This window comes from Electrophorus electricus, chromosome 17 (genome assembly GCF_013358815.1).
Source record: "Electrophorus electricus isolate fEleEle1 chromosome 17, fEleEle1.pri, whole genome shotgun sequence".
Classification (NCBI taxonomy): Eukaryota; Metazoa; Chordata; class Actinopteri; order Gymnotiformes; family Gymnotidae; genus Electrophorus; species Electrophorus electricus.
Window position 1 is genome coordinate 17875637 of NC_049551.1, and position 24411 is coordinate 17900047.

General features: G+C 38.7%; 1 protein-coding gene across 1 annotated transcript; it reads left to right on the plus strand.

Annotated features, from left to right (window-relative positions):
* The first annotated feature begins 1479 nt into the window (after nt 1–1479).
* On the plus strand, nt 1480–7279 carry arrdc3b (arrestin domain containing 3b). Its single transcript, XM_027019434.2, has 8 exons — nt 1480–1992; nt 3778–3859; nt 4057–4204; nt 4329–4431; nt 4528–4784; nt 4886–5048; nt 5264–5403; nt 5493–7279. The coding sequence occupies exons 1-8, from the start codon at nt 1713–1715 to the stop codon at nt 5559–5561; spliced, it is 1242 nt and encodes a 413-aa protein (XP_026875235.1). The 5' UTR covers nt 1480–1712; the 3' UTR covers nt 5562–7279.
* The last annotated feature ends 17132 nt before the right edge of the window (nt 7280–24411 follow it).

The following is a 24411-nucleotide window of genomic DNA, read 5'->3' on the forward strand; positions in this document are numbered from 1 at the left end:
AACAACAATACTCAGGTAGGCTGGTTTAAATTAATTAGTTATTCATAGTTAACAGGAGAGGCACCCGGCATGGTCTTCTGCTACTATAGCCCATCTGTTTCAAAATAAGACATGTGCATTCAGAGATGCTCTTCTGCATGTTATGGTTGAAATTCTTATTTGAGCTACTGTTTCCTTTCTGTCAGCTTGTACTAGTCCGGCCATTCTCCCCAGACAAGGTATTTTCACCAAGAGAACTGCTGCCCATTGGATATTTTCTCTTTTTCAGACCATTCTCTGTAAACCTTGGAGATGGTTGAATGTGAAAACCAGACTAGATCAACAGTTTCTGAAAGACTCAGACCAGTCTGTCAAGCATCAACAAACATGCCATGCTCAAAGTCACATAAATCACCTTTTTTCAGCATTCAGATTGAACTTCAGCAGGTCATCTTGAGCATGTCTACATGCCTAAACGCGTTGAGATGCTGCCATGTGATTGGCTGATTAGATATTTGCGTTAACGAGCGGTTGAGCAGGTGTACCTAATAAAGTGGCCGGTGAGTGTGTACATTTCGAATTACTATGGAATGAAAGAATATTTAATTCATGATATTTCAAATAATGTAATTACCACTATCAACAGGCAGATGGCAGTTATGTGCCATAAATTAAGTATTCTTTAGAGGACATCTCCAGTGGACCATTACTGTAGTCCTGGAATGTGGACCTAATCTGTCGGGGAGATAACTTTCAAGGATGTTTGTAAAATATTCTAAGGTGCATTTTATATTGTAAGGTGTGACGGTTCATTGTTGGTGTTCACTTGGTAGTGTTACTAGACTTTTGACATTTTTCGTATTTGTCTTGTAATTGAACAAAACTATACTATACTGCAGTTTATCCTAGCACTCTTTGATCATGCTTACATTAGTCCCATAGTTCGATACTTTCACAAATATCTTTAAACTCCATTTAAGGGGGTTAGTCTCGTATCAAGTAAATATACATAAAATAATTTTATAAAATTGCACACATTTCCTTTAATCAGTATGATAGCTTGCTTAGAGCTGATCCATCATAAAAACGTATTGCGATTATTATTTAGAGGCTAGTAGCCCTAATAAATTTATATTTATTTTGCTATTAAAGTTACATATATACCCATCGACAGTTGCTTTCTTTAATTCCAAACTGTTAGTAATTTAAAACAGGCAAATGTTCTTTTGCATCTGATCATTTCGGAATCAATAGGCTAACATCTTAAATACAGTTATGATAAAGTAGATGTTAATTTCAAATGGAATTAATTTATCTGCATAGCGGTATTTCAGATTTCTTAGTAAAGTTCGACGATCAATGACTGTGAATGTGTAGCTTTTATCCATTTCCACTGTGTACTGCAACAATTAATGAGAAGTATAAAGGCGGAAGACGCAGCAGCCTAACCAACTGCACATGCTCAGAAGGTTGTTTTTCACCAAACTGGTATAAGAGCTGGCTCGGGACCGAGGATCTGCACGAGCACAGGCAGCTGCGTTTGCCAGCAACTCGTAACAGCCTGAAGTGCTGTTATTGAAGACTTGATATCTCGATGAGTGTCTTGCGGCTGTAGCACTGAACCAGCCTGCAGCATTTCTGCATGGCAAAATAACTGGTCAGTGCATAAAGATCATTCTTAACTAGTGAAATTTTCATTTATCTTATTTTTTCGTTTGAGGCAGTCGTAGACTATGGTGCTAGGAAAGGTGAAGAACTTCTTCGTCAGCTATGACTGTCTCAATGACAGCAATGTCCCTGTCTTTGCCAGTGGGGATTATGTCTCAGGAAGAGTGATCATCGAAGTCACTGGAGAAATTCGTGTGAAATCTTTGAACATTCACGCCAAAGGTCTAGCGAAAGTTCGGTGGACTGAATCACGCAATGCTGGATCCAACACTGCTTATACACAAAATTATACAGAAGAAGTGGAGTATTTAAACCATAGAGACGTCTTAATCGGACATTACAGAGGTAAGGAGCATTTCGACTTGTGCACTTTTTGAAGCGAATGGGCTGTCAGAACGATGCTCATAGCGCTGCAATGACAGATGCTCCTTATTGTGCTTTTGCGTGGGCTTGTTTGGTTAGTTCTCTTTTTGATGTGAATAGCGAACATAGTCATCATATCTGTTATTGAAATCCTTGTTAAAATTCATGTTTTGGTTGAATGTGAAAATGACCAACGGAATTAAAAGGTTTCCAAAACAACCCATGCAGAGACGTGATGTTTGGTCCAATGAATGGATACTCCCAAAAGAGTAGAGCCAGTAGGCTGTTGTACAGAATTATTCGAAATGCTTAAAATATGGCCATGGATACAAATATTTTTTCTACAGTTCGATTAAAACCACATCGATACTGAAATGCCTTTCCCCCAAATTTACTGCGGGGGTGGTGATAGGTTAGTGTACAAAACACCATCCTGAAAATCATTAGCCTACTTCTAAACCGTTTACTGTTTTAATGCTAGTACTTGGAGGTATTCGATTCTTGATTATCTTTCTTTAATAAAAGAGACTTAAATGTAGAAAAATTCCAAATTAGTTATATTACTTTAATATTTGGGGCATTCCAGTAAGTTTCTACCCTTTGTTAGAAGCGGTTTAAACCTGTTCAGAAACTGGATGTGGAGAGGGGGGTTGTGCGGACAAGCCTTTCTTTCGGATTGGTGGAAGTACTCGTGTGTGTCGAATGACCTCATACCTTTGCATTAGTGTCAAGACTGTATTACAACTTAGTTGCAGCTGTGTACCTCTGTTAAAGGCACATTTGAATGTCTTTCTATTATAAGAGACCAAAAATAAACTTTTGACATAATGTCAGATTCAGTGACGTGCCACAGTTTATTTAGGCAACCTATAAAACATTCGAATGCCACAAATTTCACATTTTTAAAAAAGTAAATTTAATAATTTACAATTGAAATCTTTTCAAGGACGTTGTAATAATTAACGTGGTCTGATTTTGCCTCATCATCTATGCTTTAAATACATTTTCTCTATGTAACAAACATTTGAATATGTAGCTCTGTAATTAAGCATTTACCAATAAAAGTAAACTGAAATATATTTTCTCTGTGTAATTATTTAAGTGTGTAGAACCTGGTGTGATTTGTGCTCGTATTTGCCAACACAAGCTTTTCTTTGAAGGCATTTTGCAGTACATATGCTTGTTCCTTATGAGGGCGCTGTAAACCTGTTCTGAATGCTGCCTTGTAATATATTGGCGAGGAAATCCGGCTGAGGGCGGCTGCTCGCGCCGGTTTAGTCCGGTCTCTTCTAGCTCTTGGCTGTCTTTGAGTATCGGCCTGGTGGCTGCTTACTGCAATACTGCTGCTCTTTGGGTTGTCCTGGATTGCTGAGTTGGCAGGAAAAATAGTTAAGAAAAAAATGTTTATAAAAAATAAGAAATTTGTAGTGTATGAATAAGATTAAATTAGTTACACAAATAAACAAATTCTATTATGCATATAGAAATAACTGATAATACAATGTCACAAATGTTCATAATTTTAGGAATCACTCACACAATTATTCTCTGAACTGGTTTACTTTTTGAATACTTGGCTCTGATTGAAACTACCCATTTTGTTTGTTTTGAACAGTTTTTTCTTTACTCTCAGGGTTCATGTGATGCCTTTTTTGATTGCTGTCTATATATAATTTTTTATTTTTTATTTTCCCCTGTATGCTTTGTGCTTAGGAATTAGGAATGTTCCTGGTTTGGTATATAGAATGTGATGTTCTTTTGTTGTAGATGATGACAACTGTGAAGAGGGCTCAGATGTACTTCACTCAGGGCGACACGAGTATCCCTTCAGCTTTGAACTCCCTCAGATGTAATTATTGCTTCAGTTCTTATTAACTGACCTGCTTCCTTGTATGTGTATAATGATGTATAATTATAATGTGTATAATTTTATTATTTGGGCCAAATTACCAAAAAGAGCCTCAATATTACTATCAAATGCAGTATATACATATTTTGTATATGGTGAGATGCTCACGTGTATCACTAATGTCTTTTCCTTCCCAGGCCTCTGGCTACATCATTTGAAGGAAAGCATGGAAGTGTGCGCTACTGGGTAAAGGCTGAACTGCATAGACCCTGGCTCCTGCCCATGAAAGTCAAGAAGGAGTTCACTGTCTTCGAGCACATCGACATCAACACCCCACTGTTGCTGGTGAGAGGAATTCACTACACCATCTCTAGAAAGTGAAATACAGTTGAGGGAGTTTGGCATGGTAATATGGTTTAAAGACTTATATACTGCTCTTTCCTAATTTCTTTCTTTATTTTATTTACAGTCACCCCAGGCTGGCACAAAAGACAAAATGCTTTGCTGCTGGTTCTGCACCTCAGGGCCTGTTTCACTAAGTGCTAAAATTGAGAGGAAAGGCTACACTCCAGGTAAGATGCAAAATTCTTATCAATCAGTTGTTCTGTGTGCTTTATTTTAACTGAAAGACACTATCAGTTTATATAAATCTGTTTGGTTTCATACAGGAGAATCCATCCAGATCTTTGCTGAGATTGAGAACTGCTCCTCTCGAGTAGTGGTACCCAAAGCCGCCATCTACCAAACCCAAACCTTCTATGCCAAAGGAAAGGTAAAGGAGGTCAAACAGCTCATTGCTAACCTCCGTGGGGATTCATTACCATCTGGCAAAACTGAGACATGGGATGGCAAGTTGCTGAAGATCCCACCCATCTCCCCTTCCATACTGGACTGTGGTATTATCCGTGTGGAATATTCCCTCATGGTGAGTACTTGGCTCAAAATGTAAAATTTAATATGACTACAATTACTTACTGGTAAGAATAAAGTCAAAGATATTCTTGGCTAATTTTGTCTGCTACACAGGTATATGTGGACATCCCACGTGCTGTGAACTTGACCCTAACTCTGCCCCTAGTGATTGGTACCATACCTCTCCACCATTTTGGTAGTCGTACCTCTTCTGTTAGTAGCCAATGCAGCATGGCCATGAGCTGGCTGAATATGGCCATACCAGAAAGGCCGGAGGGTAAGACACAGATATACATCTCTCAGCTCAGAACCTCCTGGGGGTATACATTACTCCACATGAATTAAATTGTAGGTCAGTAGGACCTAGGGGTTTGTACTGGAAATGGAAAATTATACTATGCATGATTTATAAGAAACTATAAGCTAGGCTTTGGATCAAACATCTTACCATTTTCATTCTGATTTAATGTTTCTTTGTTTCTTTCCCTTCAGCTCCTCCAAGCTACTCAGAAATAGTGACAAACGAGCAACGGCAGAACAGAACACGAGCTGCCAGCAGGGATGAACTGGAAGGACCACTGTATGCTTACATCCAAGAGTTCCGTTTCCATCCTCCTCCCCTGTACTCTGAGGTATGGAAGAGGTCTAATCTAACTAAAGATTCACCAGAATGCTTTGAATGAAGACAGAGATACACCATGATTATTTATTTATTTTTTAGATCGACCCCAATCCAGAGCAGGAGACCATCACTCAGGACAGAAGGTCTGATGCTTGTCCCTCTCGATGAAGGAAGATCAGAACTTGACCTGGTTTGTCAGGGGTTTTGTAGCTGTCCCACTACTGGGGTTTGATCTTCCTCCATAAAGAGACTTGGAGAACCAGACTAATTTGCACTGTAGAAGTTTGGCTTCAAGGAGATGTGGCAGAGTGTGGAGGTTGTCCTCCTGATCAGATCAAGCCCAATGACCTATTACAAGTTCTGAAGGTCTCAAGCGATCTTCTTGTCTATCCATGGTTTTGGATCATCGACAGAGTTTGGAAAATCAAGATGAACTGAAAATAATCCAAGAGTGCTCAAAATCAGTGCCCCAAAATATTAGGCCCTGATCCTCCCTTTTTGCTCTTTGAGATATATTACCAATCAGCATGATAATGTATTGTGCCCATATATGCTGAAACAAGATTACTGGCTTTATATGTCATAATTCCATTACTAAAAGTTATGAATAATGCTGTACAGAAACAAAGGCATAACTGTAGAGTATTAATTGATGCTTTATGGGTCTTCTCAATGGCAAGGTGGATAGGTTGCTTTAATGTCATTCTGTTTTCAGTTTTCAAATACTGGTGGTGAGGTGAACCTGACAAAGCCGGCAGTATGTGGTGAGATTGGTTAGCACAAAACATGCAGGTAACATGAGTGGATCATCTACTGGCTGTGGAGGGCTTACATTCAGGTGGTCTTTTAGTCTCTCTGTCATACAACTGCAATATTTGAAGTGGTGAGAAAAAGATCACCAGAAAAGACTGAAGAATCCATGCAGATATGTGAGGCATTACATTCCTTTTTGGTTCCCCCCCAAGTCAGTGGAGCTGGCAATCAGCACCCCAGACCTCTTTTGTCAATTTAACTTATAACAATTTAAATGAGTGTCACATTTGTTTTCAAACTCATTTAATTTTGATGGCCTGTTTTAGTATGATTGGCCTAATTACAAGTAGCACTTTTCAGTGAATGACAATTGAGGTTTAAAGAGCAAAGCAACATAATCGATTTTAATAAATTAGCAGTTATGATGGTGGAAAAAGCAGAAAAAAGAAGTTGGACAAATTGTATGCAAAGACGTTTACAGATGTACTGCATATGAGGGATGAGGGAACTCCCAATGAGGGAACTCCCAATGCTTATTTATTCTGAGTGATAGAACATAGTTCTGTGGCCTTGGTAAAAATGATCAACATTCATTTTGTTATAGCAGTTTTCATGATATTTCCACATTTATTTTCATACACTGTGTGCTTGTATTTACCTGGTTGAGAAGGGAATGTTATGCGGTGTTAAATGTACACCAAAATGAGTGTCCTTTATTTTGCAGTTGTGTTTGATCAAGATGAGTTAGTGTTCAGTTGCATAAGTATTGCTCCTTGTTTCCGAATTCTTTTAAATGTACTTCCAGGTAATTACAATCCGCTGAAAGATGGTGTTGAAGTAAGATATGCATTTCAGTTTGGCAGGTCCATAGCTATCGATTCTGACTTCCATCTCCATGTTACCTTATGTTGGATTTCACAGACTGAGGGGTCTGAACTAACTGAAGCTTCTCCTAAAGTTAGATAAAAGGTGCAATATATTTTTGTTTGTTTGTGTCTTTTTACAGTTTTGTATCTTGGCATGTTGCTCACTTTTGTATCATGATTTTGTAGAATATGTATATTATGCCACAGTGAATGTTTGTTATTTGTTGTCTTCAACAGATAAATAAATAAGGTGTTTTCTACAAAAAAGGCATTTTTCTTTTTTCCCCTCCATGTTTTTTTTTTTTTTTTTTTTCTTCCACTAAATTGATGGATGTGGATGGGGCACTGTTTTGTTTATTTCTTCTAATGGCTTAACGGTTGTCTGATTTGATACATTTACACTCAAAGGTAGGTGACATTTTCCAAGCACATCTAATGAATACATGAATAAGTTTCTTACAAGTCTCTACAAAGGATTTAAGAAAATGCTGTAAAAACAGTGATCAGGCAAGAGTTTAGAGTTTCACAAAAATAGAAACTTCATGAATTGGGGGTATCTGCTTATTGGGCTCCAGTTTTGTTGTCACTGTTCCAAGTGCCTAATTGTGTAAGCTGTTGCTTCTGTTGTTGGGGACCGGAGGGGTCTATCATTTGCAAGATTAATTCCTAAAACATCTACGTTTACATTTACAGCATTTGGCAGATGCTCTTTTCCAAAATTACTAAAGTGCTTTGTCATTTACTCATAGAATGTATCCTGGACAGTACAGTAGATTAGAGTTCAAGATACAATTGAACTGTTGAAACACAGGAATCAGTGCTGATGCCTAGAAGTGCAAAACACATATACACACTCTCATACAATGATAAGAGCAATAACAAACAATACCCTATAATAAGTACTAGAGTTTCAGTTACCCAACATAAGTGGAAGATCAATGGTCATTTAAATATTCCGCAAATATATAGGTCTTCAGTCTGTGTTTGAAGACTGCAAGGGACTCAGCTGTCCAGGACACAGAAGAGTCTCCATGCTTGTTTTCAAGAGACAGCATGGTGTTTCAAGTCAAGCTGTAATTGAGGTTTGAAGTACTCGTTAAATCACATACATAGATACTAGGAAAGCTTGAAATATTTTATCAGGGCAGATGCAATGTGGGACATTACCATGTCATGCAGTAAATACTGATGACACTCAACCTTATTGTATCCTGAATGGTATCACTACAGCCCCGGTTCAGTCTGGACTTATTATTATTTATTATTATAATTTATTATAAATGGCAGGCTTTACACTATGATTACAATCTAAAGTGTTATGTAACAGATAATAGAGTAAAACCGAGAGCAGGTGAACTCTCTGAAGTGTAGAATATAGCAGAAGTGTTAAAAGCTTAGGCTATGTAATCACTGAGCTTAGATTTCAGAAGATATGCATCATTTTTGTGTATATTTCCTGAAGTATAAAACAATAATAACTTGTTGGGTCAAAGTAGGCATAGAAGGGCACTTATATGCCATAATACAGTCTGTTACATTAAATGATGTGTTCTGATGACATTTAGGTAGGACTTCAAATTTACTAGAGTTTCCCATGGGGTTGATTACACTGAACATTATTTCTGAATGAACATGTTGTACTATATAAAATATCAGGTGTCTTTTTAAAGCTCACCCTCACAGACTAAGTAGTCCTGACAGTGAGCCATATGTCAGAGTGTTCCAGGCCTTCAGATACATTTCAGACTTTGCAAGCTGTAATCACTCACCTCAAGCAGTTGATGACAGGTTGTGGGTTTTCTCATATTAAACCCATACAAGCCAATTAAATATCTCAGGAACTTTTCTGTCAACATCTTTTAATATTTATTAACCATATATAATGTTTAGGTCTTAACATATATATATATATATATATATATATATATATATATATATATATATATATATATATATATATATATATATAAAGGAAGTTGAGTAGGGTTTCTCTGTGTAAGACAGGAGGCAGGCAGCAGCAGTGATACCGCATGTAAGATGATGAGGGAGGGAAGTTCTTCTCAGCATGGGGAGGGAGTGCTGTAAGGGTCAACAAGAGTCTAGTGACATCTGCATGCTCCCAGAACACAATGTTCATTTAACATTATACCAACCCTTCCACTCTGTATCCACATGTCAGTGGTCTGTATCTGAAATCATACCAAAGAGAGCTACCACCAAGCAGAGTTTAGCTCCAGCCCTAAACTTTCAAGAGACAGCATGGTGTTTCAAGCCAAGCTGTAATCGAGGTTTGAAGTACTCGTTAAATCTGATGTGGACAGCTACTTGAAGCCAATGAATGGAGTGCAGCAGTGGTGTGAACTTTGGAAGACTGAATACCAGTCATGCTGCTGTATTCTGGATAAGTTGTAGAGGTCTGATAACTCTTAGAGGAAGACCAGCAAGTAGTTAGTTGCAATAGCCTAGCTTTGAGATCACAAGAGACTGCACAAGCACCCGGGCAACTTCCTGTGAGAGAAAGGGCCGAATCCTTGGTATGTTACAAAAGAGAAATCTGCAAGACTGGGTCAGGTATGAAACATGAGTTTGAATGACAACTGGTTATCCAAAGTTATACCCAGGCTCATGATAAGGGCTGGGAGTAATACATCCTTATATACAATCTGGGAGGTTCCCTGAGGAGGAAGTTATTGTTCTATTCCTCTAGTATGTAGTAGGGTATTCTTCCTAAGGACCAACTAGTGCTCCTGTACAAGGGTATTGATGTTCTTGAATACACAGGCTTCAACTGAGGGCCCTCATTTAATGCTGAGAAAAGATGCCTAATCTGCTCACATTTTCCTCCTGTTTTCATGGTTCAACTATCAGGTGGAACAGATGTGGACTCTAGAGAGCATGGATCCCTAACCTGTTCTCCTTCTCTTATCTCGTGGCAAGCTGGAGCCCTCTGTCATCACTGCTCAGTCTTGCTCTGCTTGAAGAGGATGTAAAAGCAAAGCTTTTAGGCAATAGCTTACAACTCATTATTTTGAATAACAAATAATATCCTATACTTCATATCCATCTATAAAGGAGTTACTCCCTGTATTTTCTATGATATATGAAGCTGACCAAAAGAAGAAAGATAAGACCAGGATGTCATCCCTACTTTTAAAACAAACATGTTAAATAAGTTTAAGTGTTCCTAGTGTCTCTATGTCATGCAGCATTTCACTCATCTTAGAAAACCACACACTATATGTATTCTCATGAAGTCTTTATGTTTATGTTAACTGCATTATGTTCTTATGAATGTAGGCATGTATACTGTAGGAACATGCACTTGATTTAAACATCCAAACATGAAAGAAAAATGTAAGTGGAATTTTGTAGCAGTGTACTGCAAGAAAAATTGGACATATCATCTTTCATATTCCCTAAGCCACCGTTCCAGACAGAGATTGTATTATCTTTTCTGAGCTTATGTAATCATCTAAAAATGGATGTGGAGCTCCAGGACACTTTCTTAATGATAACCCTAGCTGGGAGCATGAGGGGTAGTAAGGGGAGAGCATGATTCCGTTCAAGGTTTGACCGTTCAAGCCCTTTAACACCTGTCCATTGCTGTGCTATTAAAAGGGACAAAATTGATGCACTTGATACTCCTTGTCTACCTTTCAGATGAGTCAGTGTGCCATGAGAGTCACACCTCCTCAGAGCCACACTACCTTCGACTCATACCTCCTCAGAGCCATGCCTCATCAGAGGCATGCCTCATCAGAGTCACACCCCAACCAAAAGCAAATCAGCCTCTGCATGACGTCTTTGGCTGGACTTTTGTGGACTGTGGGAGTTTCATAATTTTAAATTTCATACTAATGGTGCATAACAATATTTCTTATGGCCCCAAAAATGTGTTGCTTCCTATATTTTTATAGCTAGTGTCATTTGTGTATTTATTCTCATGCAACTTTAAGGGATCTGACTGATAAGATAAGGAACAGGCAGAATGGTATAATAGCTTGTCTTGTGTGCCTTACCCTGAAATACACCACACACAATCCATCATTTATTTATTTAATTTTAGCAGGGCTTGGCTGAGGTTTTGGAGGTCCAATTGAGAACACTCCCTTCCTTCTGTTTATTCAAGACGAGCTACTGTTCCCGTGATAAACAAAAACTGGTTTGGACTAGCCTGGGAGCAAGGCAGCCCGAGAGGAAATCCAGTAGCCGTGTGGGCAGAGCTTCTTGACATAGATACTAGGAAAGCTTGAAATATTTTATCAGGGCAGATTCAACGTGGGACGTTACCATGTCATGCAGTAAATGCTGATGAGACGTCACCCTTGTTGTATCCTGACTGGTATCACTACAGCCCCGGTTCAGTCTGGACTTATTATTATTTATTATTATAATTTATTATAAATGGCAGGCTTTACACTATGATTACAATCTAAAGTGTTATGTAACAGATAATAGAGTAAAACCGAGAGCAGGTGAACTCTCTGAAGTGTAGAATATAGCAGAAGTGTTAAAAGCTTAGGCTATGTAATCACTGAGCTTAGATTTCAGAAGATATGCATCATTTTTGTGTATATTTCCTGAAGTATAAAACAATAATAACTTGTTGGGTCAAAGTAGGCATAGAAGGGCACTTATATGCTATAATACAGTCTGTTACATTAAATGATGTGTTCTGATGACATTTAGGTAGGACTTCAAATTTACTAGAGTTTCCCATGGGGTTGATTACACTGAACATTATTTCTGAATGAACATGTTGTACTATATAAAATATCAGGTGTCTTTTTAAAGCTCACCCTCACAGACTAAGTAGTCCTGACAGTGAGCCATATGTCAGAGTGTTCCAGGCCTTCAGATACATTTCAGACTTTGCAAGCTGTAATCACTCACCTCAAGCAGTTGATGACAGGTTGTGGGTTTTCTCATATTAAACCCATACAAGCCAATTAAATATCTCAGGAACTTTTCTGTCAACATCTTTTAATATTTATTAACCATATATAATGTTTAGGTCTTAACATATATATATATATATATATATATATATATATATATATATATATATATATATATATATATATATATAAAGGAAGTTGAGTAGGGTTTCTCTGTGTAAGACAGGAGGCAGGCAGCAGCAGTGATACCGCATGTAAGATGATGAGGGAGGGAAGTTCTTCTCAGCATGGGGAGGGAGTGCTGTAAGAGTCAACAAGAGTCTAGTGACATCTGCATGCTCCCAGAACACAATGTTCATTTAACATTATACCAACCCTTCCACTCTGTATCCACATGTCAGTGGTCTGTATCTGAAATCATACCAAAGAGAGCTACCACCAAGCAGAGTTTAGCTCCAGCCCTAAACTTTCAAGAGACAGCATGGTGTTTCAAGCCAAGCTGTAATCGAGGTTTGAAGTACTCGTTAAATCTGATGTGGACAGCTACTTGAAGCCAATGAATGGAGTGCAGCAGTGGTGTGAACTTTGGAAGACTGAATACCAGTCATGCTGCTGTATTCTGGATAAGTTGTAGAGGTCTGATAACTCTTAGAGGAAGACCAGCAAGTAGTTAGTTGCAATAGCCTAGCTTTGAGATCACAAGAGACTGCACAAGCACCCGGGCAACTTCCTGTGAGAGAAAGGGCCGAATCCTTGGTATGTTACAAAAGAGAAATCTGCAAGACTGGGTCAGGTATGAAACATGAGTTTGAATGACAACTGGTTATCCAAAGTTATGCCCAGGCTCATGATAAGGGCTGGGAGTAATACATCCTTATATACAATCTGGGAGGTTCCCTGAGGAGGAAGTTATTGTTCTATTCCTCTAGTATGTAGTAGGGTGTTCTTCCTAAGGACCAACTAGTGCTCCTGTACAAGGGTATTGATACACAGGCTTCAACTGAGGGCCCTCATTTAATGGTAAGAAAAGATGCCTAATCTGCTCACATTTTCCTCCTGTTTCCATGGTTCAACTGTCAGGTGGAACAGATGTGGACTCCAGAGAACATGGATCCCTAACTTGTTCTCCTTCTCTTATCTCGGGGCAAGCTGGAGCCCTCTGTCATCACTGCTCAGTCTTGCTCTGCTTGAAGAGGATGTAAAGCAAAGCTTTTAGGCAATAGCTTACAATTCATTATTTTGAATAACAAATAATATCCTAAACTTCATATCCATCTATAAAGGAGTTACTCAACAAGAGTCTAATGACATCTGCATGCTCCCAGAACACAACGTTCATTTAGCGTTATACCAACCCTTCCACTGTGTATGCACATGTCAGTGGTCTGTATCTGAAATCATACCAAAGAGAGCTACCACCAAGCAGAGTTTAACTCCAGTCCTAAACTAACATTCCTGATCCAGATAATCAAGACCTTCAGTAGCATCTTAACGTAGGAGTAAGGTGTGCTAGATATTAGGGTTGGATCTTCATGCTTCATTAGATCTTCAGCTTTGGATCATCAGGGCCAGACACGTGCAGCTGTAGCACTGCTTAGTCCGTGGCTATCAGATCACTGTGTTTCTGTGAAAGGGTGAATGAACTCCCATTCACAGAACCACATCCCTGCATAACCCCCCCCCCCCCCCCCCCCCCCCCCCCATATCATCTATGGGTATCATCTTTACAATCACAAAATGAAAAGGTCAGCATTTAGACTGAATCAGACATATTAGATTAGTGTTGGAACTAAACTCTGCAGAGCAGTAGATCTCCAGGACAGGACTTCAGAACTCCTGATGTGGTCAATATGTTGACTGCCTATATATAATTTCATAATAATACATAATAATACTTAAACAGTAAAACTGTTTCAAACATTATTTTAAAAATGGCAACTTGGTTTGCAGGCCATATCACTGATGCAACATTAATTTATTTGCACAAATTGATAATGAGTTGCCAAACTATTCATTTTTATCATGTACAGTAATACAGAATAATATGTAAATGTAAATACTACAGTGTGTGTGTGTGTGTGTACAAAGACACATCATTTGACCCTTTGATTTTATTGTTAACGTCGTATTTAGTAGTGGTAGTTGTAGCTTCAGGTGTTTTTGCTGATGCTACGTCAACACGCTCCTTGCTGCTAGGATGGTGCTAACATTAGCATTCTCCTCCCGGCCCATATTTAGTACTGGTTCTGGTTGAAGCTCTGTTGTGTCTTTGACTCTTTGTGCCCCTTTGAAGCCAGACCAAGACCGTTATTTAGCATTAACATGACTTGTTTTGTACTAGACTTGTAGAGAGAACAGGAAGAGGTAGTATGTAGTGCCTCATGCAGTGCCAGAGTGGGGTGGGGAGGGGGGGGGGGGGGTGGAGAGTATGTGAAGTTTGTGAGAAGAAAAAGTCAGGGCATGCCAAAGAATAAAATGTAGAAGCCCCTGTACGAGTACTGGTGAGTACTGGCCCACTTCGAGCACAATTTTATACTCTCGCCTGAATAGACTTTAAGCACTGCTGTCACATGTGCTACTTATTCTGTGGCTCATTTCTGGATTTTTCTGTCTGGGTTTATGAATTTGCAGTTGGTTGCCTATATTTCTATTTGTGAGTTGTCCCTGCACTTTATTGTGGATTTTGTGAATTGTGATTGTGTATTTCTCTGCCTTGTTATTAAAGTCTGCTCTTATGTCCACCTACACGAGTTGAACACTTCGATCTGTGATATTTTTCAACAGTGATACTGCAGTCAGTATCAATTTTGTGAAGTCACAGACATGCTGTGACTGTACAAGCGATCTGCTGAGAGAGACCCTCTTCATGATCCCCATCGTAGCAAAGTAGCATGTAAAGAGTAGTGCTATCACCCCTGCATGACCTCAGTTTATCATCCCTGCATATCCTCAGCCTGTCATGTGCTCTACACGTGACATCTCCATCATTGTCATCATTTAGCCCTTTATCAAAAACAAACAAACACCAAAAAACACCAAAACCCTCCCATCAAAACAAGGCAAAAAGGTATTCATTACTATTCGCTCACCTATTATTCACTACTTCACTAACAACTAAATATCACAAACAGGGTAAAAGATCACAGGCCACATACACACCCACATTCATATACATATATAAATTAATATGTGGTTACACTAGTAGATAAAATATTAGTCTTTCATTCCTAATAAACAATAGGTTAAGGGTGTGGTTAACAGAAGTGAGATTTACTTCTGTACTCATTCTGAATACATTAGTAACCAATGAAAAGTAGAATAAAAGTATTCTTAAGACTCTTTCTTCTTGTACATGACAGGTTGAATCTGTCACAGGAGTCCCAGAATTCAGGAGCGTATATGGTCTTGGATAAAGTGCAGGGAGCAGGGGGCCCATCCGGTCTGAGCCTAAATCATGTAAGTAGAAATGTGTAGTCACATAAAAACAGTCACATAAAAAGACTGGCATAATAACTTAATAAAAGCCCCAAATCCTCTACCAGAAGGATCAATGCCAAACTATTTACACCTTATCATCAGAAGTGTCTACCATTGGTATCAGCATGCAGTCAGGTGTGCCCTGTGCAAGCATCCAGGTGCACTTCCAGCTCTCACCCTCAGAGGTCATCATCCCTGGAATACTGACTGGTTTCCTCAACACCTGTTTGCAAGCTATATTTATGAAGTCTTGCCAACTCAGGTATGCATTTGTGAGACATTGTAGTCTCACAAATGTGGTAGTCTCTCAAGAGGCTTTTTTTTTGCACTCTGCTTGACATTGCTTTTTGGTTTATGCTCTGTGTGTTTTTGGTCCTGTTGGTTTTCCTCTTTTGATGTCTTGCCTGTGCCTTTGACTTTGACTTGGATTGCTTGTGGGAATGAATCTGCAAATGGCTGTCTCAGTGCCAGCTTTACCCATGTCTGCTGCAATGACGGGAAATCCAGAACTGTCACTCGACTGTGAGTAAAGAGAAAGATGGAGCAAGCTTCACTGTTGAGGTCTGCATAGGTGCACCAGTTTGAGCCCCTTAGTTCCAACAAAGGGAAGTCAGCAGTTTGCTTTCAGCGCTGGATTGCAAAAAGTGCCACCCAAGTAAGAAATGTCTCCAAGAACATAACAAAGATGTCACAGCAATACCAACCTGCACTAATGAAATCACCAAATCCTGTCTTGAACCTTTGTGCTAAACAAGCCATTTGTCATAGTCAAGTGGCCAGTGTGTCACCCTGGACTGGGTGACCTGAGTGATGGTTTTTATTGTTAAGTGTGTGATTTCAATAAATTGTCTTCAGTTACTGCATCGAAAAATTTTAAATCAGCCTTTTAGCAAGGTGAAATGAACAGTTACAAAAAACAAAAATTACATCAAACATTACTACCTAATCTTTTCAACAAACATGATCATCATTATATCATAGACCTTTTAAAAATAAAATAAATAAATTTAGTATTACAGTTTAGAGGGATTTAAAGTACCAAATGCAGAACCTGGTTCTCTACTTCTTTGCAGTAACGCAACATTTATTCTCATTGCTTATATTATGTATTTTTTTTTATCAATGACTAGCAGTTTTCTTGAACAGGGATAATTATAGTCTCTAATTACTTAATTTGGATGAAAACTGATAAATATCTACCCAGAAGTAAAAAGTGTAGATGAAGTGTATCAGTGGCCTTCTAAGTCTGCTGTTTTGTTTGTGTACCTACTATTTCCTCTTTTCTGGGAGTTCTCCTGAAACCCAGACAACTGCTGCAAGAGTTCCTTTTACATTTGTGTGGTAGATGCCTGTAAATGCCTACTGAGTTTCACACAGCAATGGTCTAAGAAGGTTGAAACGGAATTTTACAACTCATTCTGTAATATATAGGTGACATTACACTATGCACTATTTTGTGCAGAGTGTTTTGTGCAAATTGTCAAAGTAGGCACTAGTGTTTCAATATGTCAAACTCAGGGTAGTTTCTAACACTCAGCCTGCATTTTTCTGTAATGAGACTTTTTTGTATTCAACACTGCATAGGTCTCCTAAACACACCCTTACAAGTGAGCTTTAACACTCACTTTAAAGTGAGCCCTGCAAAATTTCAATCTTCTACACTGCACGAACAAGAACACTTGATTGATGTCAAACATGACGAGCAGTTCTAGATCTACTACATTAAGCGTGCAAAAAACATTCTGTTCACATCTGAGGATGTCAGACAGTGGTTTTACAGAGGTATTGGTGTGTTACAGGGAGGAGCTGCCTTCATCTGTTGCCTGATGATGATGATTTCAGTTCTACTGCCACTGATAGTTGGGTAGTTCAACAGAGAAATTGTAAGGCATGCTGAACAGTCTGTACATTTATCCAGTGTCAAATCTTACCTGCTGTGACTTTCTCATAAGATTTCCTACATAATTGCTTACCATAATTGCAAAGAGAATAGCATGACACAAGATATGTACTCAACAATGAATTACAAGACTGCTCCAGTATGCAGCTTGTTAAACCCAAGGTATATTTTGTGCAATATGTTTAAGACAGGAATGCTGTTGCTATTTGAAAGTGAATTTTTGCTTGATTGTTATTAGCAAACCCATTACATGTTTTTTCCCCATGTGCATGAGCCATGTGCTATTTTTTCAAAGTGCAAAATGGGGAATGCATTTAATTGGCAAATTAAATCGTCATTATTAGGAGACATTGCATTTTGAAATGAAGTAGGCTATTACTTTAAAAGGTTATTGGGGTATTTGCAGTTTAATTTGCAACATGGAGGGTAAACTCTGTGCTGGACAGAGAGCAAAGCGGATCCTATCATGCATCTTATCATTGTAGGTATCATGGCAACTTAATCACTTGTTTCAGGTCATACAGCATTTGCCTTCGTTTTTCTGCATAAATAAAATGTCCTTACTGAGCTTGATGATGAAAACTTCCACTAATCTGCTTAAAGATGGAGCAGTGAGCTGATCACTTGAGGAGAATGTTTGCAGGTAATGAATCTGGTTAATCACAGGAACCAGGAACTGATGAGAAAGCTGACAATGAAGAAAGTAGCAGAATAAACCTCCAAGTTAATAAAAGGTTTGGACTGTTGTGACACTTGGAAATGCAAATGCCTAGAAAGTCTCAATACTATTTTGACAGCAACATTTCTTATTCTCGTTTTAAATTTTTTTTCTATTTTCCTATTTTTCAAATTCAAACTTTCTATTCCTTATATCCTTTTCATATAATAATGGATTTGCAGACACAGAGTTACTTGTTCATTAGATAAATCTGGCAGACTAGCCTTAGTAGCTCCAGCTGGTGTTCAGCTTTGAAAAGGGCAAAATGTATGGCTTTGAATGTATTGTCATAATAGCAGATACTAGGTGTAAAGATTATAGTATCTCCCAAATCAGTTCTTCTCACACAACAATATCAAGGCTTTCCTGGGAATGTTTTTTTCCTAGGAAAAAACAAAAAGAAACAAACAAATAAAATAAAAAACATTACAAAAAAACCTACCAATAGCCAGCGATCCTGTTGCTGAAAACTGCATGTGAATCAGAGGGGTCGAAGGACACTGGCAGGAACTATGAATGCAAACAGATAGGCCACAACCAAACCAGTTATATCTGAATTCAAAAGTGCGCAGAATATCAATATCGAAACACAGTTATCAGACTTTGTCTTGAATCTGTATCAACAGCTGGGAAAATATGTGATGAATTCTGGTTTTAATCATGCTAATGAAAGGATCAGAATTCACAGCAAAAAACATAAGCTTCTGGAGCCATCATATTTGGTGGTACAGGCTGGTGGTGGCAGTGTAATGGTGCGATGAATTGCCCTGAAGAACATCTGAACAGTCCAGTATATCTAGACATTATCACTGTCTGAGTTCTTCTCTTTAGTTATAGTTTATCAACACTTTGTTGGACATTTCTAGTATGAAAATGCACTATGACATAAGGTAGATATCATCATCACTGAATGGTTCTGGGAAAAACAATGTCAAGATTATATTGCTCAACACTACTGAGTATTTTTGGAATTATTTGGAACTGATTATTTACAGCAGCTGACAGTAATTTTCACCTGGTGTAGAATTCCTGCACAACTAACCCAGAATAATGGCAAATCCATGCCCAGGAAGATTCATGCTGTTCTGAAGACCAAATGAAGTGAGACACAAAACTAGCTGGATGGGTGTGTAGAATAAACTATCAACTGACAACAGTGTATGTGATCATCTTAAGCTTATGACAGCAAGTCACTGCTCAGTATCACTCAGCTATAATCCTTTCTTAATATGAATCATGAAATGAATGGGGACAAAAAGATCTAATACTGAGAAAATATCGGCTGGAGTGGCTTTAATTGTTCTTGTGCTGCCAATTTAGTATGTTGAGGAAATTATCAATGAATTAGGACCTTATAATGTAAAACAAAAATGGAAGTAGTCACAATTTAATAGGAAAACATTTTTGCTTTGTATTGTGGGACGAGCCAGGAAATGGTCTTTAACCCTTTTTTATTGTTCTGAAACCCTTGAACCCTTGGTAATGACAATCAAAATCCATTTTATAAAAGGCATCGAACATCAGTTTGGCCTCTGTGTAGATGACACTTGTTCATGTTTAACAGCCCTGCAAAGCTCTGGAGGTGGAACAGGGCTTTGTGAAGGAGACTCAATAAACATATAGGGAAAAGAAAATATACTGAAGAGATACTGTTTTGCATAACCAATACTGAACAAACCACCACTTTAAACCAATATCAAAGCACATTAATATTAATTCTGTATATCACATTTGTCATTTTCCATATTCAAATCTTTTGAACATCATCAGCCCACATTATTGATTTATTTGTCCAGCAATAATAATTGTTTTCAAACCCTTATCTAATCCTTTAAAATAAGTCTCTCTCTGCCCTGACATTCTATCCCACTTACCTAGATTGACCTGCTCCCTCAACCTGCTCCCCTTATCACCTGCTCCCCTTATCACTCCATTTTGAATGGAGTGGTGTAAGTAAGTAATTCAGAAATATAGAGAGGATAACGCCAATGTTGGAAGTACAGAAGGTCTAGAAATCTAAACTAGGCTTAACATTACAATGGCCTTCAAATTATCCATTAATTATAATCCATTATTATAGAAAAAACTACTGGAAATGCTGGAATTAGCATACATCTTAATCACATGACACATGTCTTTATCATTCACACTATTCAGGAACTAAATCCTCAGGGGACAGTGGAGTTCCTCCAGCTGCACCAGTTCTTTTGGTGTTTACATAACCAATCAGCTTTCTCCCAGCAAGAAAACACAAGCTAGAACACATGTGATCTTTGACACTAGAAAAGCATGTCCTCTGGAGAAGGCCTAGCACTACAGCCTCTAGTGTACTTTACTACTGTTGCTCTCGCTGTGCTTAGGTGTCTGGCCCTGTATTTCAGTACAGCTTCTTATTCAGTGTGTTCATTTTAAAAATCTACCTAAAAATAATTGCATGCAATAATCCATAATGCATTGAATTCTCTTCCCATCTGAAATCTGAAGACAGCATATGACAGAAAATTCCCTCCTCTCTCTCTGCAAAGTGTAAGAAGCTGTCAGAAGAAGGTACCCATTATTTCAATTTGCAGTTGCATACTGTGTTGTTACAGCTAACTTCTTTACGTCATATTATTATGCCATAGAAAGTCTTGGGTTCAAATTTATAATATATTTATTTTATTTACAGCATAAGGCTTCAAATTTAGTATATTTTTCAGGATGATTGAAATCATATAGACATTTAATTCTTGATAAGTCTCTCCCTTTGAGAGGTCTAGTAAGATACATTCATTACATTTGGCAGACAACATTACCCAGAATGACTTATATATTTATCAGTAAGACAGCAGGTGTGCTCCCTGGGAATCAAACCCATAACCTTGGTGTTGTTAGTGCCTTTTGTGAACTGCACTACCTGGTGAGCTACAGGAACAGGGAGACACATATGGAACCTCTTCAGAATGAGCCTATTGTTCTTCACATCCATAAACTTGAGTTTCTTATACTGATAGCAATACTCACATCTAATGGTAAAAGCTAATTATTGAACCTGTTATAACAAAATGAATGTTCTCTGGTTGGGTGATTTGTTCTGGGTGCTAATCCTTTCAGTACATACAATAAGTTAGATATGTATTTTAGCAAAAGATCATTTGGAAAGAGTCAGTATCCCAAAGGCTTTGTGTATATGTAGCTCTTTTTTAAAAGCCATGGGAGAATCAATACCATTTTTGTTTTTGCCTGTTACAAGAGGCTGGCTGTTGTATAAAATCATGATAATATTTGCAGATTTAATTAGACAATATGGCTGATGGCCAGACCGCTACTCTTGGCCTTTTTTGACAGTTCTACCTGAGAAATAACATTGCATATTCTTATAACATGAACCACATTTTATTTAACCGTATTAATGTAACTGTAAATGTACCAGCATTCACCAAGGCTTCCGTAGGCAGGAGTGAAAGGCGCCTTTATGAAAATCAACTAGTCCCCCTTCCACCTAGACCACAAATGTGAGAGAACACTCCAAACTTCCCATCCCAGATCTTACTCCAACACTAGTAACCCTGTAAGTTAACTTGATAGTAATGCAGATTTATATACACATGTGAATGGTATAGTCTTTATATTCTACATTCTATACATTACATTCTATATGGTATGTTTTTGTATTATTTTAAAGCAATAAGAGGTTGATACACTTGGGACAGATGGTCAGTTAAGGTGAGTGGTATGGTTTATATGGCACTGCGGGAAGGAATAATACAAATCAGCAATATAACTATATATTGGTAATATATATGTAGATTACTTTTTTTCATACACATCACACCATCTGACAGGGCACTCACACACCTTGTCAGTTGTCCCCTTCCTGTGATCATCAGTGTCAACAACCCCTTAGAATCTGTGAGCACTGTTCACCAAATAGCATTATGGTCCAAAAGGATATGCCTGGGGTGAGACTAGAACTAAGGCTAACATTAGTATACAGGTAACACAAAGAAATGTGTTTAATTCAAGAAGAAATGAGGAAAACAGATCATGTATTTTTTGAATAGTGACCACTTTAATTTACTAACAAGTAGGTGAATATGGGTAATAGAATTCTAAATGTAGGTCTTCATTGTCGATTAGAGGATTTTCCTCTGTTGTTCCAGCATCCAATCAAAGCAATGTGTTAATTTCTGAACAGATTGCCTCAGTGACTAATCCTCAAAGCAAAAGCAATCGTAAAGTAATACACAGGACTATCACATTCACTCAAGACCCTTCTGGCTGTCTTACCCGAAATTAACCAGGCAGGCATCAGCAAATCCCTCCACCCATAAGCAACAGAGTTCTAGCTGGTGTGAACAAGACAGTTCTGTCCTCAGCACCACTTTTGTTCTTTATGAGCCTGCCTGAGCTGGAGCATTTAGCACACATTTAACCTCAAACAGCAAAAGTCAAAACTCCTAAATTTTGCTCTAATTATATGCCTTTAGAGACTTTAAAAATAAAATTGAAGCAATATATTGTACACTATCAAGTTCAAGTTCAAGTTCAAGTTCGGTTTATTTGTCACATACATAGTCATACACAGTACAACACGCAGTGAAATGGTGGAGAGTGCTCTGTCCAAACTGAGGAAGAGAACCAGGGGTGCATAGAGAAAAAAAAATATATACAGATAAATATATATATTCTATGTATGTACAAAAATATATTAACAATGTATGTACAATATATGTATATTATGATTATATACACAATGTACAATGTATATGGTTGAGTATATATGTACACAATCTACAGAATGTACAGATCCATTGTATAGTACCATATCTACAGTTGTTGTAACAGGTTAATTGAGTACAAATCTAAATCTATATATACAGATGTACAGATATACAGTCATGTTACGTGGAGTGGTGGTGGTCCCCACAGTTTATCAGTTTCCCTGATTCAGGGCTCGAATGGCCTGTGGGAAGAAGCTCCTCTTCAGCCTCTCTGTCTTGGCCTTCAGGGAGCGGAAGCGCCTCCCTGACCTCAACAGAGAGAAGAGTCTATTGTTGGGATGGGTGGGGTCCTTCACAATTTTCCTGGCCTTGGTTTGGCACCGCTTGTAGTAGGTGGTCTGCAGGTCAGGAAGTTCCGAGTGATGCGCTCTGCTGAACGCACTACCCTTTGGAGTGCTTGTCTGTCCTGCTTGGTGCTATTTCCAAACCAGACTGTGATGTTCCCCGTGAGGATGCTCTCGATAGTGCAGGTGTAGAAGTTCCGCAGTACCTTGGAGGGCAGTCTGAAGTCCCTTAGGCGTCTGAGGTGGTAAAGACGCTGACGAGCCTTCTTTGCCAGGGAGCTGGTATGGCGGGACCAGGACAGGTCCTGCGAGATGTGAACACCAAGGTACCTGAAACTATCTACTCTCTCCACCTTGGTTCCACTGATCCTCACAGGTTGGTAGTGCCGCTCCTGCTTCTTGCTGCAATCCACGATCAGCTCCTTTGTCTTACTGACGTTTAGGAGGAGATTATTTTCCTGGCACCAGTTTTCCAGGTGTTTAATCTCCTCCAGGTAGGCCCTCTCGTCGTTGTCCGAGATCAGACCCACGACAACGGTGTCATCAGCAAACTTGACAATGATGTTAGAGCTGGAAGTGGCTGTGCAGTCGTAGGTGTACAGTGAGTAGAGCAGGGGGCTTAGGACACAACCCTGAGGAGCTCCAGTGCTGAGGGTGAGGGTGGATGAGGCGCAGTTGCCCACCCGTACTGATTGTGGTCTGTCTGTTAGGAAGTTGGAGATCCAGTCGCACAGGGATGTATGCAGTCCTAGATCTCCCAACTTAGTAGTGAGTAGGGAGGGAATGATAGTGTTAAATGCTGAACTGTAGTCGACAAATAGCATTTTAACATAATTTCCCCTCCCTTCGTCCAGGTGAGTCAGTGTAGTGTGGAGCAGATGTGCAATCGCATCATCAGTGGAGCGGTTGTGGCGGTTTATCCCATATAAACCTCCAATCTCACTTGTCAAACATAAACACAAATGGTTGTGTTGGTCTGAAGTGTAGCTTCAGTTATGGAGCTTTCACACTGATACAGTCTATAGTGCATGCTAATGAAATTAATGCCCTAACATGTAATCAGCACAGTCTACTCTTGAGCATTGTCCTTATTATGATGGGTACAAACAAAGGCTGTTTATGCATCTCCTGCCAGGCTATGCCATTTAACCTCACACATTTTACACCTGATGTGTGACGTATTTATTTAATACTTGCTTATATAACAGTACATATTTGTGCTACCAGTACCTCTGCAGAGAAATTTGTAGCATGTATTATGTACTCTGTGGTTTTGAATGCAGCCCTGTGCTTAAAGATGGACTTTTGACCAGCATCTGAATATTTGAGAACATCAACTATCTGAAACTGTATTCAAGA

Bases quoted from the DNA above. Each gene is read 5' to 3' on its own strand.
- arrdc3b (XM_027019434.2), top strand. From the start codon at position 1,713: ATGGTGCTAGGAAAGGTGAAGAACTTCTTCGTCAGCTATGACTGTCTC. The intron at 3,860-4,056 runs GTAATTATTGCT...TTTCCTTCCCAG, and splicing joins AGCTTTGAACTCCCTCAGAT to GCCTCTGGCTACATCATTTG. The intron at 4,432-4,527 runs GTAAGATGCAAA...GGTTTCATACAG, and splicing joins GAGGAAAGGCTACACTCCAG to GAGAATCCATCCAGATCTTT.